At 29.8% G+C, this 15,482-nt stretch overlaps 6 protein-coding genes and 1 long non-coding RNA gene across 15 annotated transcripts; 4 read left to right on the top strand and 3 right to left on the bottom strand.

Moving 5' to 3' along the window:
- Window positions 1-24: 24 nt before the first annotated feature.
- Atg5 (autophagy protein 5) lies at window positions 25-1,328 on the top strand. Of its 2 annotated transcripts, none has more exons than XM_075820753.1 (4): window positions 25-271; window positions 335-468; window positions 526-592; window positions 667-1,328. In XM_075820753.1, the coding sequence occupies exons 1-4, from the start codon at window positions 161-163 to the stop codon at window positions 1,180-1,182; spliced, it is 828 nt and encodes a 275-aa protein (XP_075676868.1). In that variant the 5' UTR covers window positions 25-160; the 3' UTR covers window positions 1,183-1,328. The 2 variants fall into 2 exon arrangements, with proteins under 2 accessions (XP_075676868.1, XP_075676867.1); XM_075820752.1 differs by having other exon boundaries at window positions 526-604.
- Window positions 1,329-1,427: 99 nt separating this feature from the next.
- Window positions 1,428-2,963, top strand: LOC113794162 (choline/ethanolamine kinase-like). The gene is made up of 4 exons (XM_075820740.1): window positions 1,428-1,647; window positions 1,719-1,953; window positions 2,029-2,706; window positions 2,762-2,963. Exons 1-4 carry the CDS (start codon window positions 1,532-1,534, stop codon window positions 2,834-2,836), a joined length of 1,104 nt encoding a protein of 367 aa, XP_075676855.1. The 5' UTR covers window positions 1,428-1,531; the 3' UTR covers window positions 2,837-2,963.
- LOC113794219 (uncharacterized) lies at window positions 2,855-3,686 on the bottom strand. The gene has a single exon (XM_027344324.2). It carries the CDS (start codon window positions 3,684-3,686, stop codon window positions 2,955-2,957), a length of 732 nt encoding a protein of 243 aa, XP_027200125.2. The 3' UTR covers window positions 2,855-2,954.
- Window positions 3,687-3,961: 275 nt separating this feature from the next.
- On the bottom strand, window positions 3,962-5,156 carry Fsn (F-box synaptic protein). Its single transcript, XM_027344313.2, has 2 exons — window positions 4,541-5,156; window positions 3,962-4,486 (listed from the first exon to the last, which is right to left on the bottom strand). The coding sequence occupies exons 1-2, from the start codon at window positions 4,866-4,868 to the stop codon at window positions 4,044-4,046; spliced, it is 771 nt and encodes a 256-aa protein (XP_027200114.2). The 5' UTR covers window positions 4,869-5,156; the 3' UTR covers window positions 3,962-4,043.
- Window positions 5,157-5,169: 13 nt separating this feature from the next.
- Window positions 5,170-5,944, top strand: LOC113794229 (U6 snRNA-associated Sm-like protein LSm4). Its single transcript, XM_027344335.2, has one exon. The coding sequence runs from the start codon at window positions 5,300-5,302 to the stop codon at window positions 5,717-5,719; it is 420 nt and encodes a 139-aa protein (XP_027200136.1). The 5' UTR covers window positions 5,170-5,299; the 3' UTR covers window positions 5,720-5,944.
- Window positions 5,945-9,311: 3,367 nt separating this feature from the next.
- LOC113793768 (casein kinase I-like) lies at window positions 9,312-13,655 on the bottom strand. 8 transcript variants are annotated; one of them, XM_075820741.1, is made up of 2 exons: window positions 13,164-13,655; window positions 9,312-11,503 (listed from the first exon to the last, which is right to left on the bottom strand). In XM_075820741.1, exon 2 carries the CDS (start codon window positions 11,243-11,245, stop codon window positions 10,214-10,216), a length of 1,032 nt encoding a protein of 343 aa, XP_075676856.1. In that variant the 5' UTR covers window positions 11,246-11,503; window positions 13,164-13,655; the 3' UTR covers window positions 9,312-10,213. The 8 variants fall into 8 exon arrangements, with proteins under 8 accessions (XP_075676856.1, XP_075676857.1, XP_075676861.1 ...); XM_075820742.1 differs by having other exon boundaries at window positions 9,312-11,500; XM_075820746.1 differs by having other exon boundaries at window positions 13,313-13,655.
- Window positions 13,656-13,700: 45 nt separating this feature from the next.
- Window positions 13,701-15,243, top strand: LOC142645162 (uncharacterized). Its single transcript, XR_012846330.1, has 2 exons — window positions 13,701-14,273; window positions 14,529-15,243. It is a non-coding gene; the product is annotated as an uncharacterized LOC142645162 (long non-coding RNA).
- Window positions 15,244-15,482: the final 239 nt, after the last annotated feature.

The raw sequence follows: 15,482 nt of genomic DNA, 5'->3' as shown, positions 1-15,482 counted from the left end.
AAGTTGCAGGTATCAACAATTCTCGTATCATTAAAAAACTTGACCATTTCACCACCCCTCAGAAAAAACTTTGAATCTAAATCAAAACTATTTTTCTAAAACAATGTGATAATCAATTAAAGAAAATTTTGTCGAAAACTTAGAAAACCCTCATACATAAATGGCCGAAGACGGTGAAATTTTACGTTATCTTTGGGATTCGACGTTGCCAGTCGCATTTCATCTATCCGACCAGGATTGTCATTCGATCAAAATTCCTGAACCATATTACGTGAGTTTTTTTTTAATTTCAAACTTTGATCATTTTTTTGTCTTTTATTCATTTTTCATACAGTCGTTGGTACCTCGTCTTTCTTATTTTTCACTGATCATCGACAAAATAGCTGTCTATTTTTCTCAATTCATCGACACAACTAATAAAACCTCAGCTAATTTATGGCTAGAATATTTGGATATACCATTGAAATTGTAGATATTATCAAAATTAAACAAATGAATCATATAATTAATAATTATTTTTTATAGTAATTATCCCATCGGTCTTTTATATGATCTGTACCAGCCTGATATTCAACTGCCATGGAATATAACTGTAAATTTTGATGTATGATATATGAAAAGTTGTAAAAAAAAATTTAATTCAATTGGAATTTGTTTTTTGTGTAGCGTTTTCCCGAAGACACGATAGTTCGTTGCAATAATCGATCATCAATGGAATCGGCTTTTCTTTCAAGCCTAAAAGAAGCCGATGCGCTCAAACGTCGTGAACCTATCGTATCAACAATGCCAAAGAAAGATCATAATCAACTATGGATGGCCGTTGTAAATCATAAATTTGATCAATTCTGGTCAATTAATCGTCGATTAATGGCACCGGCCAACAATCAACAAACATTTCGTTATATTCCATTTCGTTTCTATATACGAACACAAACTTGTGGTGATCGACCGTTACTCATACAGAAATTAATTAAACCAATACTGGATTCAGGTGATCCAGCAACATATCGTGATCTAATCATACAAGTACTCGGTGATGAATATTTAAATAATGATAAATATAATTTAATTGTACATGGTATTCAACCAGAAATGGATACACCATTACAATGGATGAGTGAACATCTTAGCTATTTAGATAATTTTCTACATATTGTCATTCATGATTTACCCAATGTATAGCAATCATTCAATCAAACAAGCAGCCATATGACGATTTATTTAAATTTTTTATCATTATTATTATTTTGTATATCTGTGTGTCTAGAAAAATCATTATTATGAATTTTTTTTCGGTCAATTTGGAATAAATTTTTTTTTGTCATAAATAGTCTGCTTTGTATATTTCGCAGTGAATTTTATCAGCTTTAGTTAGGATTTGATTAATTTATGATGATGATGATTATAAGTACAAAGTGCATAAAATCTGTCTTGAGATTATCATCATCATTATTGTTATTTATAATGAGGATGATGATTTAGGAGTTGATTCAATTGTTGGATTGAATTGTGTTTGAAAATCATCAACATTATGGATAATCAATTGCCATCGATTTCGAACAGGGATAAACGATTATTGAAAATTTGTAATCAACTGTCTATTGGATTCCATGTGACTATTGATGATATCAAAATTTTAGAATTCGAGTTTGTTGGACAATTTTATTCTCAGAGTGAATTTGAAATTTAAAAATAATTTGATCTTTTTTTTCATACAGTCAAGGTCGTGTCAGTGACATTTATCGAATCATTTTTAAAAATGATGAAAAGCCGCTTGTGTACGATAAAAATCATCGAATACCGATTCAACAATTGGTTATTAAACTTTTTCGTCCCCATACACCATATGATCCATATGAATCCAAAATGAATTCATTGATTGCAGGTTTTGAAAGATTAGGACCCCAAATATATTTGACTGGTGATGATTACATTGCAATGGAATATATCGATGTATACATTTTCGAATAATTCGATTGAATGGATTAAAAATTAATAAATTATTCTATCTTTTGAATTAACCAACAGGCCAAAGCATTCAACCGACAAAATGATTATGATGAAAAATTTATTCAATTATTAGCCTCACGATTAGCAAGATTTCATTCGTTACAAGTACCGATAGCAAAAAATTCTCACAAAGATCGATATCGATATATATTTGAAGAATGGGCTGATGAAAAATTCTGGAACCAATTCTACAATGAATCATCGTTTGGAATGAAAGCATTGAGAGAGAATAAATGTCATACTATAATCGATTATAATGTTCAAATTGAATGTGAATTTCTACGTAAACAAATTGAAGCAATAGATCCTATCATTGTATTTTGTCATCAGGATCTTAATCACAGTAATATCTTTATTATTAACAAACAACAACCGGATATAAAATTTATTGATTTTGATTATTCTGGTTATAATCTTCGTGGCATGGATATTGGACGATATTTTGCTGATTGTGAGAAATTCGAACAATATTCCGATGAAGGTATTATAAATGATGAAAAAATGTTACGTTTTATTCGCTATTATTTGGATGAAAATTGTAATATTTATGGTCCAAATTATCGACAAGATCCTTGCAATTCTCCAAATACATTACTCAGGGAAAGCAAAGTATTTGTATTGTTTGCACAAATGATTGATATTTTATTTTGCTTATGGGAAACAATAGCGGAACCAAAACGTCGTGATAAATATTGCGTATGTTTAATAGCAATTTTTTATTACACATTTTTATCGACTAATTTGTTTTTAGCTTTGGGCAGAAAGCCGATACAAAGAATACCGACAATTCAAAGAACGCATTGCAAATGATGATGTCTTCCGATGATATTAATCCGTCATAATAAATGAATTTTAGTTTTTATTTTTCGTTTTTTTTGTAGAAATATTTTTTTTTATACATTGATTTTTTTTAATGTCTTACAAAAATTAAATTCTTTCTTTTATTACCATTCTACCAACCTTAAAATAATTAGATGTGATAATAATAAAATAATCAGATTTGTAACGGAAAATTCGGGCATAATAATAGAATTATTATGACACCAATTGCTCAATAAACTATTCATTGATTTATTCCATAATTCACGTGTTGTTTCTGGACATCTTAAATCAATAAAAGGTGAAAGGCATTGATTAAAGCTTGACAGATATGGGCAAATCTGATGACCAATTTCGAAACGAAACATTGAAGTTAATGAAAATGGCCATCGTTGACGTTCGGGTAGCGATGGAATCGTATTGTTTGGATTCGAATCAAGACAAATACTTTCTTGGCGAATATATTCAATACAATATCCACCTTCAATTAGATATCTAATTAAAAATGATTGTCCGCAAAGATTTTCATATAACGAACGTAATGTTTTTATTACACGTTTCATATGATCATATTGAACAAAGGAAATACATGATGACATCATTCGTTCATAACAATGTTTTAATTCATCAATTTTGAGGCACATGTCTTCATATTCACTTTCTTCGATCAATATATGACCATTTTTACTATACGGAGGACGTTTTAGTAACTCTTCAATGATTGAAAAATCTCTTTCCAGATATGTATGTAAACATACGTGCATCATTTTATTATCAATTTGACATCCATCAATAAACTGAATGATGATGACAAGAATCCAAATGATGCAAATTGTTTGAAAATGGAAAAAATTCATATTTTTAAATGGAATGATTTTATGATTTATGACTTCATGATTTCGACATCATTATCGGCAATGCAAAATCTATGGAATCGGTGAATTTATCATTCCAAATTAATAACAAAGTTAACTGATCAGAAAACAAAATTATGATGCCGCAGCAGAATTTTAACATTTACAAAATATTGAGCAACTGTAAATGTTTGAGTTTATGTGCGTGGGTCATATATGACATCCACCAGAAACAAATTCTCATCCAATTCATAATTTTTTTCAGAGAAATAATTCGATTAATTGATTCAATTTATTTATTTGTTTTTAAATTATTTGTATAGAAATTGCAAAAAAAAATTTCCTGATTTTATAAGATTGTCATCCATCCAATGGATAGCCCAGATAGACCATTGATATTTCGGTATTGCCATAAACAGCCGATACGGCAGGATATAATGGTTTACGAGGCAACGAATAAAATGCAATACCCAGAAATTCATAATCACGTTCGAATGCTAATGTTTGTGATTCACAATCAAGAATAATACGTAAACGATCACCCGTTTGATACCGTGGTGCATTATTAAGACGTGGATATGATCCAATACAATGGCCATCATGTACAAGATGATTTTCTACAAGGTTCCAGCCCCAACTATGTGGATTTGATCCAATCAATGCAACATAACCCTGTGCTTGAACGCTAGCTTCTTTAGTTGCAATTCCAACAACAGCTACGGTTCCAAGTGGTCCATCCCAACAAACCTCCCAACAATGGCGCCCGGTTAGGAATCCGATTTTACCTTTGGCCGCATCGGTGCCTAGAAAAAATTAACTAAATAAGAGGTAAAAAAAATTTTCAAATAAATAATTACTTTGGGCAACTGGATTACGATGCAATGTAAAGCCATTTGGTTTGATATAAATATTCCGTGAACATTCATTTGAATCCCATGAATAATAAAAGGCACGAAGTTTTGCCTTGCACGATATTAGACTTGATAAAACATTTGATTTCAGTACAGCTTTGGAGAGTTTATTTTGACAGAATATCCGCCATATATCCGATCTCTCATCATTTAATGTATAATACCATTTTTTACATACCAACATACATGATAATACATCATGTAAATCGGTCAAATTGGCTACAATCAATTCAATCAAATTTGAAGGCAAATAATCCCATCTGGATAAGACCATTTCAATGGAATTTTGATCATTCCATTCAACTAATAATCGTCATCATTATAAGCGGAAAAAAATCGATTGAATAGTATGAAGTAAACAGATGAATATAGACCTAGGCATCGACTGACTATGGAACTTCTTTGGGAACACACACACACACAAAGATTCTGGATCAGGCTAATGTCAATAAACTCTCCTGGAACATCAGCGTTATAGAATCATAAGATTAATCAGTTAATGAGAATTTTGAACGTCAGATGTCACCGCAGTAAGAAATGAATATATTTTTTATCGATACAATCGATATCCCATTTGTCAATGATCAGGTGATTCGAAAACCGCTCATCTTAACTCATTTCGAAAATCTAAGTTATCCTATTTTTTCAACAACCCATTCAGATTACATCATTTTCTCTAAAATATCAAATTCGTTCGACTTAAAGATGTTACCGTTGACATTGTTACGTACTGCTCAGAATCATCCAATGTTAGTCGAGCTAAAAAATGGTGAAACTTATAATGGCCATTTGGTAAGCTGTGATAATTGGATGAATATCAATCTCCGTGAAGTAATCTGTACATCACGTGATGGTGATCGATTTTGGCGTATGCCAGAAGTTTATATACGTGGTGTAAATATTAAATATCTTCGTATACCTGATGAAGTTATCGATATGGTTCGTGAAGAAGAATCCAAACATCAACGACAATCACGTGGTAAAATCGATACGAATAAACGGCCAATGTTAAATCGAAATAGTGGTGGTGGTCCAGGTGGACGAGGAGGCAGCCTTGGCGGAAGTGGACGAAATACTCGGAATCCTAAATCCAATCAAAATACTTATAAAAATCGAAATAAATAATAGCAGCATTTTCATAAGATTATCATCTGCCATTTTGTATTTTTTCGTTCATTATCAAAATAAAGATTCAATACACATATATTCGTCTCGTAAAAATATCATCGAAATAATCTCAAATGATATTTTAGTCATAGGAAATTATGAAATTCCATTAAATTCACACATTGTAAACTGTGTAAAATTCTAATAATAACTTTGAATAAAATGAAATTTTTCTAAATCAGATTTTTCCTCCACTTCAAAATTAGATTATACTTAAATCCGAATTAACGACATTAATATCTGTGAAAAGGGTCGGTTTTTTTGTTGACGATCAAACAAACAAAAAAAATCAGTTCTCTATTTTGTTTTTTGTCTTTGAAGAAGGCGATTTTCATCATCTTCATCATACGCGTGGCCGTATTTTTTGTTTTGTTTTGCATTTAAAAGTAAGAGAACTTTGATTATCTATGCCGTGTGGTCGTTCGTTCAAGTATTTTGACAATGATGACGATCATTTTTCATGGAGAGATAGCCAAACAATTGGTCATGATGGACAAATGTATTTTTTTTTCATTCATTTGACAATGTACAGATGATAATTATTGCCATAGTGTGATGATCTTATGGTGAATAATATGAATGGACATTTCAATAAGGCGAATGAAAGTGTTTGTGTGTTTGGCATCGGTTCTGGATCGTTACGGATGGCAAAAAAAAGCCAAACGCTACAATAGTAATACTTTTCATTTTGACTGTATCTGTAATATATATTGGAACAACGCCAACGTCAACATCTGTATCAACATTTTCATGATAATAACTTGTGACATAACAATGGGGATTTAAGGTGATATATAGAAGAAGAAGCGTTTGTTTGAGAAAATAAAAATTTTGTTCGTTAAATATTGGCCACCTTTTTTCTCCCAAATAATAATTTGAAAAATGTTGTGAATTTTTTTTTGTATTCAAAAGAGAAAAAAATGCCGAATAAGAAATTCGGATGTTCGAATTTTGAATGTTAAAGATTGTATGCTTATCACGATCATCTAGTTCGATTTTTTTGTTCCTTCTTTTCATTCATTTTCTCAAAATTTTTTTTGTGAAAAATAAGGAAATTATTGACATGTCGAACATTATCATTAGCATGATGACAATCATGTTTGTCGATGATTGTTGTCAATAATCGATAGCCCATAAAAATTGACACGTTTTTGTTGTTGTTGCCTATGTCGGTTTGAAAAAGTTACATTTAAAAAAAAATAATTATGATTTTCACGATCAAAATGTTTGGTGACAACAAAATTTTTATTGATTAATTGGAAAATTTTATGAATTTTTGTGCACTTGAAAGATATGAGGAAAAAAGATTTTTAAATTATAGTTTTTGTCGTTGCTTTTTCATATTATTGTTGCTTAAATCGATCGAGTTCCATATCCGTCAATTTGAATCGGGTCCTTTTGTTTCTTATCCATTTATAGTTCAATGAGAAAAAAAAACAAAGAATCTCTAAGAAAAAAAACTTGTTTTGTATCATAGAATTAGATAAAATAAGATTTGACATTGAAATCGAATTTGATTTGGTCATCAAAACCTGTTTTATGATTCATTATGAACGGCAAATAATCAATAATTTTAATATCGACTTTTAGATTTGAAAATCAAAAATCTAATCATCATAATCATCATCGACATCATCGCTGAGTATAAACAATTAATCAAAGAAAGTTTTTTTGTTTTACTATCAACCACACTATGATACAATAGCAATATTATTATTATCATCAGATAGAAAGGTAAGTATGACAGTGATGGATTGAATTTTTTCGAATATCCAATTGATCATTTTTCCATTTATATTTGTGGATTACATCAATGATAACGATAATAATAATCGGATGTAAAATTGATCGTCAGTCATATCTACATAAACTTTTTTTAAAAATAACAATTCAACATTCGCAAACAACAAATAAGAAATAGGAATAAGAAAAAAACTCGTTGATCAATGACTGATTGGATTTTGTGGTTAATTAGATTAATCATATCAAAAAAAATGCTGATGCTGATGATAATGATGATGGTAACCAGAAATGGCAAGAACTTGGAATTATTTTTTCTCTAATAACAATGATGAAGAAATCGAAGATATACATCTGTATTTAGATTAATAGAATGATCGAAATAAATAAAAAAGAAGAAAAAAAGTCAATTGTTTTGTCTATCGATATCGATCTCCTTCATATCATAACTACCATTATCCAAATCGATTGATTCAATTTTCAGATATATATCGATCCATTAACAATCAATCATTTAATAATAACGAATATATCAGAGTATCATTCATTGTGAAAGTGTAAATGTTGGATGGCAAACCAACATGGCAAGCCGTAGCTTTTTGGATCTTTGATCTTCATCATGTTTTACATGAGGCTGTAGAAAAATAATTGAAATACAAGTAAACGATACTTTAAACTCTAGATCCTATGGATTACAACAAAAGAGACAAAAATGGCCATTGTTTTTTTTTGTATTTGCCAATGGTTTGCCCATACAATCAAATTGTTTAATATTTTTACAATAAATGTGTATCTTTGAGGTGGATGTTGAATTATATTTTCATTATTCATCGTGTTGTCGATAATGTTGAACGAATACCAACAAAAACAAAAAAAAAATGGTCGATGATGAAAAAAAGAGAAAATATTTTTCATTTTTTTTTAAAATTTCGATTTCATTGATTGCTTTGTTTTTATAAATTTATATTGATATTTCAATTCGATCTATGCCAAAACAAAGATAACGATTGATGATAATAGGCAAATGTTTGTCCATGTGCTCATCATGATCATTAAATTTATATTGTCATCAATTGATGGTGATTGTATAATCATAAATTTTTCTTTTTGTTATATTTCGATGGATGATGGTGAAATTTCATCCATATGGCTGCTATTGCTTGAAAGGCAGAGATATACAAAAAAAAATTCAAACAAACAAACAAGAACAATTTATATAAAAATATTTTAAAACAAAATGATGATGATAATATTTTCGACAAAGGCCAAACAGGTGGTGCAATTAGTTGCCATCATGGTCATTGAATAATTCCGTTTCCGAATTCATAGTAAAAAGATAAGATAATCTATCTTTTTTTTGCATTTGAAAAAAATGATTAATAATTTCAAACATTCTTTTTTTTTTGTGAATTGACTTTTTTTATTATTAATAATATTTATAAAGGATTTTTGCTTTTGTAATTTATATTTTTATATATATAGAATGAGAGAACAAATAATTGAATATTAGTTTTGAAATAATATCAATATTAATAATAAGCGGATATATAATGTAAAAATTGAGTGCTGTTGATGATGATGATGATGATGATGATGAGAATGATGAACAAAATTTTGGGAAAAGGAAATAAAAGAGAACAGAAAAAAAATTATAACATCCTATAACAAACAAACACACACACACACTTTCAAACAATTATTATTACACAAATTCATGAATGGTAATAATCAATGATGACAAATAACAAATGGACAAACATTTTTCATGATGAAACATTAACATTAACAATATTAACAACAAAAAGCAAACAACAATCATCATGACAGAATAGAATCGCCGAATGTTGGAACAATCATTCATCCAAAATCATTAGCCAATCAACGAATGAGTGTGTTTCTGTCAGTGTGTGTCTTTGTGATTGTATGGGCTCAGGGTGTATGTGTACAAACAAACAAACAAACAAAAAATTGATTGTTTTTTATTGACTAAAAATCCTAAATAAGGGAAAAAAAAAGAAATTCGGGAAAGGGATGGAATTCTTTTTTCATTTGAATAAATTTTTTTGGGCGTTTGTCTGGTGTAGGTGTGAACAATAAAATGTATGATTGCGAAAAAAAAGAGAATTTGATTACAACAGGCAGCATATGAAATGTGGGAATATAATGACAAACAAATCAACAACAGACGATAAAATGGCATTCAATGTTGATATTTCTTTTTTCCTCATGAACAATAATGATGAAATCTTGTAGGGTGAAGATGAATTGCGAATTTAGTTTTTTTTTTCGAAAGAGGGGTGAAGTAAAAATGTAAATTGTAACATTCATGATGAGATTTCCGTATTTCGCTTATGTACCTGTTCAATTTAGCAAATGATGCTTTCATGAATGATATTTGCTTTTGAAACGAAGTTCAGAAAAAATTGCGATATCGATGAGAATAAAATTGACTTGAATTTGCTGTTGTTAATTTCTGCAAGATAACGATTCTGTTGGCAGCCAATTACATATATTTGAGAAAGGAATTTTTCATTTTGAAAATAAAAAAAACCTTATCATTTTGTTTGGTAATCACATCATCGAAGATGATACTTCACATTTTAATTCTTCAATTCTCTCAATCTTTATTATGATAAAATGTAATGCAACGGATATTTGAATATGTTTTTGAATGCAGATATTGTTTAGAATATAATATACAAAAAAAAATCACTATTTCTTTTCAAATAAACCATCATGCACATGTGCAGAATCCGGTTGCATTTGTTGCTGTTTATTAGGCGGTATCTTTGTATTGGCCATATTATTATAATTATTATCAATACCAGCGCGCCTTTCAATTTCTTTACGTATCGTCCAATCATACTCATAATCATATTCATAATGATGACTACGAAATAATATTCTAAATAATTGCCGTAAGTACATATAATCTGGATCCTCTTCAAACCGTAAACCACGGCAATAGTTGAGAAACATTTGAAATTCGGCTGGAAAACCCAAACAAAGGGCTTCGATTGGTGTGGACATTTTTCTTTCGGTTATACGATCGTATTTTTGTTTCTTATTTGATGCTTTCAGACCTTGCCATGGTAATGAACCACGAAGAAAATAGATCAACACATAACCGAATGATTCAAGATCATCACGGCGACTTTGTTCGATACCTAAATGAGCATTGACTGATGCATAACGTGCCGTTCCTGTAAGATGTTTATCCTCACGGTATTCAATATGTTTCCCAGTGCGTACATCATAATATTTTTTCGCAAGACCAAAATCGATGAGATAAACACGTGGTGAAAAACGTCCGATACCCATTAGAAAATTATCTGGTTTAATATCTCGGTGAATATAACCACGTGAATGTAGATATTCAATACGGATAAGCATCTGATCGGCTAACATTAATACGGTTTTCAATGAAAATCGCCGTCGACAATATGCAAATAGATCTTCCAATGATGGACCCAACAGGTCGATGATCATAATTTGATAATTTTTTTCAATACCGAAATATCTAAGCATTGGAAAGCCGAAACAATTCTGTATCGATTTATAAACATGTGCTTCATAACGAAGTTGTGGATGTCGTGCTGATACCGGTTCAACTTTGACGGCAACATCTTCACCATTCTGTAGATTAATTGCACGATATATATCGCCAAATGAACCGGCACCGATTGATCGTATAATGCGATATTTATCGCCAACAACCGTATTACATAAATTTGACTTGGACATTTTTTTCTTTAAAATTTTCCTACTTTATATATACGATCACGAATTCGTTTCTTTGTTTTATATTGATTCTTCTATTTTTATATATTTTATATTAGAAATGATGATCAAATTTTTATATTGACTATATATGATAATTATTCACGATTTTTTCCATGAATTTTAGCCACCAACCAAAATGACCGGCCAAAAAAGAGACATGTGTCAGTTCTTTAGTTTTTAAAACATAATTGGTGCTCCAGAAATTGTGAAAATTTACTGCTATACAAAAATAATCAAACAAACAAAAAATATAAAAAAAACAGGTTAGCCATGAGAAAAACAATGAATCACAAAACAATTAAAAAAAAGTTTACGAACACTGAGTAAAAAAAAGTGATATTAAATTCAAACATTCGAATTTCAATTCTTAGGAAAAACCATTCTATTCATTCGTCAAATAATTTACATTTTGTTTGATCAAAATTGTCAATATGACACAATCATTTTGTTGATTTAAGGAAAAAAAAAGAATAGAAAAGGATTGATTTTTGAAAATTATGTCCAACATAAATAACTAATTTCGAACCATTGTGAAGATCATTATTGATTTTTATAATCAGAAAAAACCCTGAAAAAATTTAATCAAAACTACGACTATGATGATGATGATGAGCATTTTTTTCTGTTACATAAATATCTTGTTGATGATGGCATGATATCATACACCCAGAAAACATATCAACCAATAGGATGTAAGGGACAAAAAAAATACAAATTTTTTAAAGAGTGGTGATGATAATATTGAGGTTGATAGACAGGGCAACAACTTGAATAAATCAAATGAGAAAAATTAACTTGAATTGATTTTCATTTTTTCGCTATATTCATTTGGCCGATAATGATCAATATCAATGGAGTAAAAATACCTGATGGATCGTTTTTTTTCGTTCCTAAAATTATTTTGGTGACGATTAATCTATCTGTATTCATCATATTAACACTATATGGCTACTGAATTTTGAAATTAGAAACAAAATTTAGATCAGTGACAAAACACACACACACACAAAGGACATCATTATTATTCTTGATATATGATGTTGAAATTGTTTTGTTTTCGGTTACTGACCAAAATATAAAAAAGATGTCGATAAACAACAACAGCTCACTTTTTTTCTATCGTGTTTCGTCTTCCATACAATATGAGATAATGTCGATGATAATAAGAGAAACTAAACAAAACAAAAAAAAATTGAATGAAACCTTAAACATGTGGAACATACGAATCGATTCGATGAAGAACGAATAATGGAAGCCACAGTGGAACGAGTCAAAAAAAAATTGTCGAATCGTGTTTACTATTCGTAATGAATGAAATGGAACAAGTTTACATGGCAATATGTTCCATTATCATCATCATCATCATTATTATTCGAAACAGAAACAAAAAACAACACAAACAGACATAGGAAAAAAAGAAACTTACATTAAACACTTGTCTCAGAACGAAATCAAAAGCAATAACAACAAAAAAAAATTGGCCAACACACTAAATGTTTCAAATTTCAATTTGATCTCATCAAATGATGAAAAAGGGCTTGTTTAACTAGGACTAGTAATGATCAATAATGTCGATAATGATGATATCTCGAATCAATCAATTTACACACATCATTCACAACATTAAATAAATAATCAATAGATAGATAGATGATTGAAAAAGTTTCTGGGTCCAAATTTTCGAAAAAAAAACAAAAAATTCGAATGGATAGATTGTTCGATTGGATAATCAAACGAACCTGAAAATCTTTTTATTCTGGAACACTTTACCCATACACACACAGACAAACGTAAATCTTTTTGTCGTTGTTTTTGTAAATATTTTTGAGTAAAAAGAAAATACAAATAGGCAAAATATTTGTTTATCTGAAATCATTACATATTTTGATGACTTTTCATTTGATGATAATATTATTGGTTGAAATTGATCGGCAAAAATCCTCAAACAACAAAAACGTTTAAAATAATGATGATGATCAAAAACCCCTTTTAATATTTTTTTTTCTTACATATGAAATATCTACGTACACTTTTTTCTTTTTGATAGTGTGTGCACAATAAAGCAATACACAAATGATACACACAACAAACAATCATAAGGAGCCACCACCAATACAGAAAAGTTCGAGGAAAATTAACTCAACTTGGAGCAATTGGTGATGTTGTCGACAACGACGACGACGATGATGATGATGATGACGATAAAGGATGATTTTGATGAGGATCGAGCTCGATGTTTCGTTTCGTTTAAATTTTTTTTTTATCTTTACTTGCTTATTACACTAAAATACAGTGCGTGTATATAATAACTGTGATGATGTATATAATGTTATTGTTGTTTGATCGTTTTACTCACATTTACACACACACAAATTAAACGTATGGTATACACATCGGATAAAAAAGTAAAGGAAAAAATATTCGTTCGTCGTTTGTGAATGTATTGCTCATTATGATGTGTAATATAATAGCCAAAAAAAATAAGAAGTAGTGGTTCATAATATTGTAATAAATATCACTACTACTACTACTATATATCATAAGTTTATGAATTGAATTGAATTGAATGGATAAATGAGACCATCATCATCATCATCATGATATATACGCTGGTTATTATTGTTGTCGTTGTTTGTTACGGATAAGAGGATAATGATGGTCAGGTTGAATATAATAATATGAGAAAAAGATGCCACCGCTGATTATGTTTTATAAAATTTGAAAAAAAAATTTAATTGGAATTGAATTTAGGAGAAATTTTTTTTTGTCTCATTGTGATGGATTTTCTGATTAACATTTTTTTTTTGTTATAGTTAAATCTTGATCTATTTTTTTCCTTATTATAATAATTGAATTTGCTAGGATCGAATTTGCTATGACCAATGTTTGGATCAACAAAAAAAAACAACATTTAATAAACTTTAGTAAATTGTTGATTGCCTTTGATGATCAGAAGATTTTTACGCCTCTGGTTTAAGTGTTGTTGCAGGTAAAAACGCATTTTTTTCTGTTGTTGTTGTTGGTTATGTTATTTAGATATTAGTATCTGTATAGAACTTGTCGTTATTAGTTGGCTCTGGTTTTTGAATTTTTTTTAAATATTTTATTTCACTCTATGTTCTCTTCTATATACATTTTGCATTGTATTTTGAATTCAAATGAAAAGAAAAAAGTATTTATTTTTATTTTTCTCTGTATGTTTCTCACGCCATTCTCTCTCTCTCTCTCTCTCTCTCGCTGTCAGTTCATATCCTTCCACAATGTAAAAACACCAACCATGCAAAAAAAACGAGAAAAAGAGAGGAATGACAAGAGACAAAGGGAAAAGGAAGAAAAATATGGAGCCTGGGAGCCAAATTAAGTAGTGGCAATAATAGTAGTGGGCGCCATTATCACATGGATCATTATATTATTCTCTCATCAGCAAATTATTTTGTTTCTGGTTACAACGTATCCAAACAGAAATAAATCCATACAAAAATATCGCATGCGCTATATTTGATTATATTCGATGTTGTAATGGTAGTGGCGGTAATAATCGAATTGAATTAACCGAAAAAAAATCGAATTGAATGTGATAATGACGCCCAAGAGATAGAAAGAGAGAGGAAAAAACACACCTCCTGTCAATTGGAAAATGTTTAAAAAAAATCCAACCGAAACAGAACCGTAACATTTAAAAAAAAACGTCACCAATCAAATTATTATGGACCAAATGCTAAGCAGAATGGGGAGAGAATGGCGACCTACACACATTTTCAACAAAAAAAAACCTTCACAAGATTCAAGGACCTCAAATGATGATGATGGTGATGATGATGATCCGAAGAAATATCCATAAAGTATTGATACGACGGTCATTTCAAATAATACATGCGTATATGATTCTTTTTTTCTTGCATTTGTAAATCGTATAATTCTGGTGCCCAGAATCCGAATCCTTAATATGATGATGATGATGACAATTCAAAACAAATCAGAACAATATAATGTGGTAGACAAATATATAAAAATGAAGAAGAAAAAAGAACGGGACCATGGCCGAAATTTTCTCAGGAATTATTCACATTGCCATTTTTTTTATTCATATTCATCATTTTTATGATTTTTTTTTCTTGTTACACGTAAAAATTCTGTTTATGTCAAGGCATTTTCTGCACACAGGAATTTGGAACTGTATAAATTTTGGGATTTAAAC

The sequence above is a fragment of the Dermatophagoides pteronyssinus genome, unplaced genomic scaffold (genome assembly GCF_027571235.1).
Source record: "Dermatophagoides pteronyssinus isolate colony J.1.1.1.1 unplaced genomic scaffold, Derpt_VIB-CSIC_2022.12 sq0007, whole genome shotgun sequence".
Taxonomy (NCBI): domain Eukaryota; kingdom Metazoa; phylum Arthropoda; class Arachnida; order Sarcoptiformes; family Pyroglyphidae; genus Dermatophagoides; species Dermatophagoides pteronyssinus.
Note: the sequence above shows the minus strand (reverse complement) of the source record. Positions and strands in the feature narration are given on the sequence as shown.